Source organism: Oratosquilla oratoria, chromosome 1 (assembly GCF_046742065.1).
Source record: "Oratosquilla oratoria isolate Oo_2021 chromosome 1, ASM4674206v1, whole genome shotgun sequence".
Lineage (NCBI taxonomy): Eukaryota > Metazoa > Arthropoda > Malacostraca > Stomatopoda > Squillidae > Oratosquilla > Oratosquilla oratoria.
This window is the reverse complement of record NC_134777.1, coordinates 128,820,561-128,830,560: the sequence shown is the minus strand read 5'-3', so window position 1 is coordinate 128,830,560 and position 10,000 is coordinate 128,820,561. Positions and strand designations below refer to the sequence as shown.

The window sequence follows — 10,000 nt, the reverse complement described above, 5'->3', positions numbered from 1 at the left end:
GGGGAATGGGGTGGGGTGCAAGTATACTTGTGTATTTAAATCTTACATTCATGCAATGGGGTGATAAAGTGAAAGGAGAGAGAGAAAGAGAGAGAGGGAGAGAGAGAGAGACTTTGTGTCAAAAGAGGAGCCTGTTGACTCTACGAGTGAGCGTCTGTGTCGTGTCAACAGAGTCCCTGTGTCATTTTGTTGACACGTAATTACGTGTAAGTTACACTGGACGTAGGTGGGTTCTGTAAGTGTGGTGCACACGCACACACACACACGCACACACACACACACACACACACACACACACACACACACACACACACACACACACACACACACACACACACACACACACACACAAAAAAACACACAAACGCGTATGTATATACGTATACGCTTACATTTGTACCTCATGAATTAATTCTGTGTTTTGAGTTTTAAGTTGTTTTAGGTTAATGGTACCTTGAAAGGGTGAATGGGTGAATGGGGTAAGGGACGGGTGAGGTAGACATTGCCCACAAACTCCACATTGAAGACGAATTGTATGAACACGAGTTGTGAATGCATATGAAATTGGCGGAGAAAAGAAAGACATAGACAAAGGAAGACATAGACAAAGAGAGACAGACATAAGACATGGGACATGATTTCCACACGCACACGAACGAAGACCAGCACGGCTACGTAGACATAAAGACATCGGGGGTGTGGGTTGTGCCCTGGAGACTTGAGTACAGTCGGCTACAAAACTATGTCTGTTTGATCTCCCTCCAAGTCATCCGAAACTGGAAATAGTTGCTTTATTTATTCATTTATTTATTTATTTATTTATTTGTTTATTTATTCGTTATGTAATCCAATTATGGATTACTGAAATTATTTAAAGCGTAGGAAGGATAAGGTTAATGAGATTATGACTCATCTTTACCCCACTTATGTGGTTTGGATAATTGAGATGGATAGGCGTTATGGATGGATAGAAATGGATATTTTATCCAACAAGTGGCAATAGAAGGGTTATCACACCAGGCTATTTTACCTCCAACAGTCGAGGGAAAAATAGTTCAGTGTGATAACGTGTTAAACATGATTTATGTCCCGGTCGGGTAACCGGATGCAATGAAGCTGTTAGGATAGTATTAGGTGGATAGTGTCGAAGAACGGAGGGTACAGAGTACGTGCCTCGTTTGAGTTAAATGATGAGTAGAGGGAACTGGAAGTTATTTTATTGAATAATGGGTATTTTGTGGTTTATTATTGTTATCTTAGATGGACCGAGGTACTATGGAATTATGACCATAGTTTCGGAATATGGGTTTGTTTATATCAGCGATGGTTATGAGGGAGAACCAAACTTTAGCAGTTGACTGTACAATCTGAGGGCTTCTTTCCTGCAAGACAGATGATAATGGTCAGGAACGTGTCCATGAAGGGGAAAAAATTAGACTTTAATCCTTTCCACACAATGGCAGACTTTTTTGTTTTTATTCTACCCAGCGCCAGACGGATTTTATTCAGGTGAGACGCCTTCCATTTAGGTTTGGGATTTTTTGTTTTTTTTGTTTTTGTTTTTTTTGTTTACAGTTTGGGGAGGGATTGGGTGGATTGTACTAGAAAATATTATCTATTTAAAATGTTTCTAGAAAAATATTCTAAGTCGTACTTGTATGGGGTTGTCATGTGCTAGAAAGGACTATTTAGACCATATAAAAAAAAAAAAAAAAAAAAAAAAGATGAATCAGTGAACCTTCCTCCCCTCCCGTCTCCTCCTCCCCCTCACCCGATTAAAATCGTTTGACGCTAAGTAGAAATAAAATCTCTAAAGTCTTCCACTGTATGGGAAGGATTAGGAACTAAACACTCAAGGGACTCAAGCCTTGAGTGCGACTTTGGGGAGCACAAAAGAAGGAACACAAGGTTGTCCTGTTCATTGTGTCCTGTACGCTGTGTCCTGTACACTGTGTCCGTGTGTCCTGCAACAGTTAAATAGGAACGTATTATAACAACAAAAACACAAGTCTGATTCGACCTGCTTACTGAATGTGTGTAAATGTACATATATGTATGTGCCATATGAGGACGGAGCCTTTATTGAACGTCGTACAAATAAAGGCTCCGTCCTCATATGGTGTTTATCTAGTCAATCTTGTCGGCAGACTGCCACTTTTAAGCATATATGTATGTGTATACATGTATGTATGTATGTATATATTATGTGTATTTTTTCATGTATATATGGGTGTATGTATGTGTACATGCAATTATACATATATGTATGCATGTATGTGTGTATGTATGTATCCATGTATATACTGTATGTGTGTATGTATGTGTGCATGTATTTATACATGTATGTATGCATGTATGTATGTATGAGTACATGTATATATGTATGTATACATGCATGTGTGTATGTACACGTGTATGTATGTATCCATGTATATATGTGTGTATATATGTACTTTTATTTATACATGTATGTACGCATGTATGTGTATATGTATATATGTATGTATACATGCATTCATGCATGCATATATGTATGTGTCTATGTATATATGTATTTATACATGTATGTATGAATGGAGGGAGTGTTTTCATGTATCAATAACCATATGACCCGGATCCAATTACACACACACACACACACACACACACACACACACATATATACACACACATACACATACACATAATGTGCATAAAACAAATGTTCATGTATACATTAGAATGTTATCGTGTCTTTGGTGTCAGTCACTCTCAACGCAAAAAATATATAAACATTATTAATGAGGCGATGTGTTAAATGTAAGAGTAACATTGTGTGTGATGTCATAATAAAATTAACATTCCCTAGTACATAGATGTATATACTACAAACTTGTGTAGGTTTCACACACACACACACACACACACACACACACACACACACACACACACACACACACACACACACACACACACAAATATATATATCTATATATATATATATATACATATGTGTACGAAAAAAGCTGGAGTCCGGGAACCATAATGGTGGAAACGTAGAAAACACCAGACTCAGGAGTAGGTAATTTATTCCCGACGTTTCGAGTCCTGTCCGGGACTCGTCCTCAGGGGATACTATATATATATATTATTATATATATATATATTATATATATACATATATGTATACATATATGTATACAAATATATATGTGCCCATATGTCTATATATAGATATGTATACATATTTACACACACACACACACACACACACACACACACACACACACACACACACACACACACACACACACATATATATATATATATACATATATATATATATATTATATATATATATATATATATATATATATATATATATATATATACATGCATATGTATGGATGCTTACATACATATAACCTTTTGTATGTATATATAGTCAGGAACAAAGGCCCCATTCACCCAAAAAAAGTCGAGAGGGGTGGGGGGAGGAGGGGGAAACAAAACGCCTCCTGGAAGGCGGCGGACAAAAACTCACCGACAAAGCATGTTTTGATCTGTCCGGGGCCGTCCAGGTTAATCTCGTTGACGCCATAGTCCACTCCCTTGACTTTGCAGTTCTCGTACGTCCCCTTGACCTTGTTGACGTAGAAGGTGACGTCGAGGTGGTCCTCGACGTACTCGAGGATGATGTTGAAGCTCTCCTTCCTGGTGGAGATGGGCGAGGGCATGAAGTAGTTTCCGTCGCAGAGGCTGAGTGCCACTCGAAGGGTCTCGTCCATACCCAGTTCCTGGACCATCACCATGTTGAACATGTCGTCCCCACTCTGGGCCTCGAAGGTAAAATTGTGGCCCAAGATCGTCGGGCTCAGGACCACGTCGAGTAGGAGCCGGTCCCCGCTAAGGACGACCCAAGACTCCCGAAGGTGGCAGGTATCTGCAGGAGGGCCAAGAAGAAGAGGGGGGGGGGGGGCGTGTCAGTAAAGGCTTCGATGACGTCATGTTGCCCGAGCTGAATAAAATCGCCTGGCGACATGTGTAATGACGTCACGGGATTAACATTTTGGATGCCGTCAGGCGATTTTATTCAGCTGAGCGAGAGGGGGCGTCACCTAAGGCGACTAGAGGATGTAGTGATGTACAAATATCAGACATTTATAGTTATTATTATTTTCACTATTATTATTATTATTATTATTGTTATTATCATCATCATCATCATCATCATCATTATTGTCATAATTATGTTATTATATTGTTGCTATTGTCATTATTATTATTGCTATATTGTTATTATTATTGGCGTTATTATTATTAATATTATTGTTATTATTATTATTATTATTATTATTATTATCATCATTATTATTAATATATTATTATTACTATTTTATTATTATTATTGTCATTATTATCATCATTATCATTACCATTATTACTATTATTAATATTATTTCATTTATTATAGATAGTAGTAGTAGTAGTAGTACATTTTCATTCAAAGAATAAACATGAAAATATAAATGCAAACATATTGTGTGAGGTAACATTTGTCATAGATCCAACAATATGAGCTCTAAGCTCCCAATCAGCAATATAATAGCTGTCAATCACAAGTCCAGCACGCGAGTTAGGATGATATTGAATGTAAAAAAATTAATCCTATGATTGGGACAAATGACAATACGAAAATCAATGCCTCGGAAAGGTTGGTAATTCTGTTAATAGAACAGTTGGCAACACTGCATGGGAACGCTCTCTCCCTCAATAATGAACGCAGTCATTTCCATCTTCTTTATTTAATTACCTACCACTATGGAGTAATTAGTACTCTTTGAGGTAAATAGATATTTTTTCTTTCTATTTGTGTCATTGACTGTCATATTATTTTTTTTAATTATTTATATATTTATTTGTGAATTGAATTTCGTAAGTATTGAAGAAATATTGGAATGTTATGACCTTGATTTATGATGTACTGTTTAGTGTACAGTGTGCTGCAGAAACTACACTACACTGTACTAACCACCGTACAAATGTAATGCTCTATTGATGAATATTTTTGTACAATTTTCTGTACATGTGCGTGCCTTAGGATGAAGTACATTTGAATAAAAAATAGAGTACATTCAGTAGAAAATAATTGAAACCAAAGTAGGATTGTGAACCTTTTGCACGCAACTGTATTTGAAGTTCGTGTATGATTTTTGTACAGATGGACATAGAAAAACCGTGCATTTACGTTCCAGTAACAAGAAAAATAAACGGGTTTACTTTTTAGTAATACTATAAATAACTCAAGTATTGTAGACTGGCACTGCATCGTAGAACGCTACACTGGGTCAGATTAATATTTCCAAGCGCGAGTATGCAGCATAAACATCTGCATCACCGGATCCATACGTACACAAACCAACGTCCACTCGGATTACTTGCGCACACGCGTATACACGCAGAAACACACACGTACACACAAATACGCACACATACACAGACACGTATATTTATGTATGCGACGGAAATAAAATATATAGAATATAGTATACACATGCACACACACACACACACACACACACACACACACACACACACACACACACACACACACACACACACACACACACACACATATATATATATATATATATATATATATATATATATATGTACTCGTATATATACATATATATATATATGTATATACATATGCATATATATATATATATACATATATATATATATATATATATATTATATATATATATATATATATATATATATATACGCGTATATGTGTGTGTGTGCTTGTGTGGAGATAGAGAAGGTTGCAAGAGTGACTGACATGGCAGGGCTGTGCGCTGTGTGTGGCTTATAGAAGGGGTCTGGGAGGTCTTTTTTCAGTAGTAGACTTTGGAGGATTGATGGATTGATTAGTGATACAGGGAGGTGGAGGGTGAATTGGTAGTGGGTGGAGGTGTGGTTCAAGAATGTAACCACATGTGGATGCAGGGCCTCCAAGAGGAATAGTGCAAGAAGCGATGCAAGGCTCTTATGGGGCCCCGAGGCAGGCAAAGATTTCCCTCAAAACTGAGGATTTGATGTCCAGTAAATTCATGTCTATACAACTAGGCCTACTGTAGTTTATTGTAGATACTAATAGAAAATAAGTAAACATGGTGTGATAAGGATATTGATGTTTGTGTTTGTGAATGTATGTGCATGTCGGGCTGGGGGGTGGGGGAGTAGAAAGTGCTTGTCCACAAGGGAATGGGGTGATATTTTATTGTTGGAAATAAACTCTCCTACTGTGATTCGAACCCTCGCCTGAGCGGCTTGCTTTTTATAAGACGAAGGCCGCCCCATCGTGCTACCATTACCCTACAAAATGGACCGACTTAGTTCACGGCCTAATCGATCCGCCGAGGGCACATGGGTGAAACACGGTATGTACTCTATTGTTGTAGGGGGTCTTTCATAGCTCATGGGCCCCGGAACAAAATCCCGGCAGGACTGCCCTATCATAGATCAAACGTGGAAGGGAAGAAAGGATGAGGACGACCGAGAGGCGCGTGGGTGGACGACGTGACCGAATGTATGGAGAGGAAGAAGAAGAGGATGGAAGAGTGGGACGGAAATAAACGGTGATAGAGGAACAAAGGGGGAGAAGGAGGAGAGAGAGAAAAGAACAGGCATAGGGTGTGTAGGTGGGGGGGGAGGGAAGGGTTGAATTGTTCTGTAGAAAAATGTAGAGTTATGTAGGTGGGAGGATGGGGCGGTAGGAACAAGAAACATACACACACACGCATACACACACACACACACACACACACACACACACACACATATATATATATATATATATATATATATATATATATAATGTCAATTTTAGTGACTTTTTGCATGCGCTTATACTAAATCAGATTTCATGTATACACTGTATGTTTAGCTTGTTCGTATCCTAGCATGCGTGCGTGAGGGTGCCTGCTTGCGTGTCTGTGAAGTAATGTGTGCGTTGATAAGAGCAGTGAGCACACGCACACACACACACACACATACACACACACACACACACACACACACGCACACTTCACAAAAGACGCAGGAAATTGAACTTCAGGAGTGGGTTTCAGGAAGCCTTGCTGAAGCGGACATAGGGAAGGCTGAATTGATCTGGTGATTGGCGCAGTCCTGAAAGAGGCTGGCCTGAAGCTGCTTCAGGGAACGGCAGACGTCGTGCCTGATGTACAGACGAAGAAAAGAGTCCTGAAGGATTTTGAAGGATTTTCTTACTCAAATTTGTTGCTGATTGTTATCCTTTTTATTGTTATTATCATCATCATCATCCTCATCCTCGTATTATTATTATTATTATTATTATTATTTTGATTTTTGTAATGACCCATATTCTTATACCTGGGCTCCATTGTACTTTTTAGGATGTAGTCATAAAGGTCTTCTGCGTGTATCTGGTCCGTATGGGCGTCACGCAAAACCCCCTAAAATATCTACTGCGTATACCAACCCGATATTTATGCGGAGAGCATTGTTGCCGCCAGGCGATTTTATTTATTGTCACGTGACCGAGCCTCTTATGGTAGGAATGCGGGTAAGAAGGGCATAAGTGGCATGATAGATTGTAAACAAACAGGGCAGCCAACCTCGCGGGAGAATTAAGTGTTGCCAACTGTACCTAATGCCGGCATTATAATTATTATTATTATTACTATTATTATTATTGTTATCATTATTGTTATTATTATCATTTTATTTTTTCGCGTTGCATGAGAGATAGAGAGAGAGAGAGAGATAGAGGAGGGGAATCAATCTACGTCACAACCAAACGGACCAATCATACGTCACCTCTGCCCTCCACGAGTGACGTCATCGCTGTCAGGGTCAGCAGGGCCAATGAGAGCGTCAGCATCCTGGCCCTTGAAGTGGGAGTGTGTGTGTGGGGGGGGGTCCTCCTCGAGCTGAGCCTCCAAGGATGACCTGTTTCCTTTGAGGGTGACCTTCTCGAGAGCGACACGCAGAAGCAGTGAATTCCGTCTCCTCAGGGTAATGACGTCACAGAACAGCTGGTGCAGTGGTAGATGGTTTCCTTTTGCTTGTTTCGTTTCTTTATATTACTTCTTGGTATGGGTAAGTTTTGCGGTACCCAGGACGAGGAATGGGTACCAGAAGGGATGGTATTCGTGTACCAGTATCGTCTGGTTATTCAGAAGGTTGATATTATATAAAAAATAGATCTTAAAAAAATTCTATAAAAAATATCCTAGTATGAGTACCAGAACGAGCAAAGTCTTGAGACTAGTGGAGGTACCAAGGCCCACTTAATGACTCACTAAATCACTTCATTCACACTAAGTGTCTCTCCACACACTGGAGGTTCTGGGGGTGTCTGTCTGGGGGTGTTTCGATCCTGGGACACTCCTACAGGACACCAGAAGCTTTGTGCTCAGTCCCTGGTGGGTGCCGACTTCTCGCCTGAGCTTGTCACGTGATCAACCTGGAGGAGGAAGAGAGACTGTGAGATGCAAACCAAATACTTGGGAGACCTATGTTATATGACATAAGAGACTTAGACTAAATATATATATATATATATATATATATATATATATATATATATATATATATATATATATATATATATATATATATATATATAATGTACAACACTGAATGGGTTCCAGTGAATAGCGATTCATTTTTATCAACCACAATGCACTTTAATTCTAAGCCATCAACATCGGGTGTCCCGATGGAGGCAACATGCAGAAATTGAAACGTGGCACGACCAAGGACTCGAACCTGGTTAGCGCGTAACAGGTTCTGTAGTGACTTAGACCATTGCTCCATCAAGAGAGCAGTGGTTTAAGTCACTACAGTACTTGTTACGCAATACACAGGTTCGAGTCCTTGGTCGTACCACGTTTCAATTTCTGCATGTTAACTCCATCGGAACACCCGATGTTGATGGCTTAGAATTAAAGTGTATTGTGGTTGATACTATATATATAGTTCCTCGACGTTTATGCCTTAGAATTAAATCGAACTGTGGTTGATAAATGTATGTATATATGTAATATATATATATATATATATATATATATATGTATATGTATATATATATATATATATATATATGTGTGTGTGTGTGTGTGTGTGTGTGTGTGTGTGGGTAATATATACACACACCCAAACGAAAACCTTAAACTCCTTTATAAGGAGTATGCCCAAGTTTGTTTTCTTTTCTTTTCGTTTATTTTTTCTTGTGTATGTGTGTGTGGGAGGAAGACCATTAGTTAGTTTGTCTTTGGGCAAAGTTGGGACAACTTGTTACGCAATCTTCCGCAATGCCGTCCATCACGACTGCTTGCCTACGCCGTTTCACCCTCCCGCGTTTTCAGTAACAAAATTATATAAGTGTATATCCATACACACACACAAAAACACACACACACACACACACACACACACACACACACACACACACACACACACACACACACACACACACACACACATATCGCAACCGGTGAAGTCACTGTCACGGTACGTGTTAGTGAAGGTTCGAGTCCTTAGCTGTACCACGTATCAATTTCTGCATATATATATATATATATATATATACCAGTGTCAGCCCATTTCTCTTCAGCCCATCCCAGCTCATTTCAGTCCAATCCCACTTCATCCCACCTCATCCCAGTCCACATCCCCCTGTCTTCCCACCCGGGTGGCGCCGCCCCCGCCATCCGCTGTCAGCGAGTTGCCAACGACCCATTTTTAATCGGAAAGTTTTGATTCGCGGCCACGGAAGCCGCGGCGAACCGGGAGCTCGTGGGTTACCCCCTTCCTCCCGCCCACCTCCTGACGAAGGCGAAGCAGGAGGAGGAGGAGGAGGAGGAGGAGGAGGAGCATGACGTCTTGCGGACCGGAAGCCGTCTCCTCCTTTTATTCTTCCTTCTTTTCTTCTTTCTTCTCTCCCTCCTCTTCCTCCTCCTTCTCC

General features: G+C 39.7%; 2 protein-coding genes across 8 annotated transcripts in view; one reads left to right on the top strand and one right to left on the bottom strand.

The window, feature by feature from the left end:
* The window catches only part of LOC143026851 (betaine-homocysteine S-methyltransferase-like), a 175,586-nt gene that overhangs the window by 47,160 nt on the left and 118,426 nt on the right, over positions 1-10,000 (top strand). The gene's annotated exons all lie outside the window — the stretch shown is intronic.
* Positions 1-10,000, bottom strand: part of LOC143026834 (uncharacterized) — a 39,761-nt gene that overhangs the window by 4,654 nt on the left and 25,107 nt on the right. For all 4 annotated transcript variants that reach the window (XM_076187624.1, XM_076187615.1, XM_076187619.1 and 1 more), the window contains exons 2-3: positions 7,849-8,497; positions 3,524-3,922 (exon numbers count right to left, since the gene is read on the bottom strand). In XM_076187624.1, coding sequence (XP_076043739.1) covers positions 3,524-3,922; positions 7,849-7,912 — 463 coding nt within the window. In that variant the 5' untranslated portion in view covers positions 7,913-8,497. The remainder of the gene's footprint in view (positions 1-3,523; positions 3,923-7,848; positions 8,498-10,000) is intronic.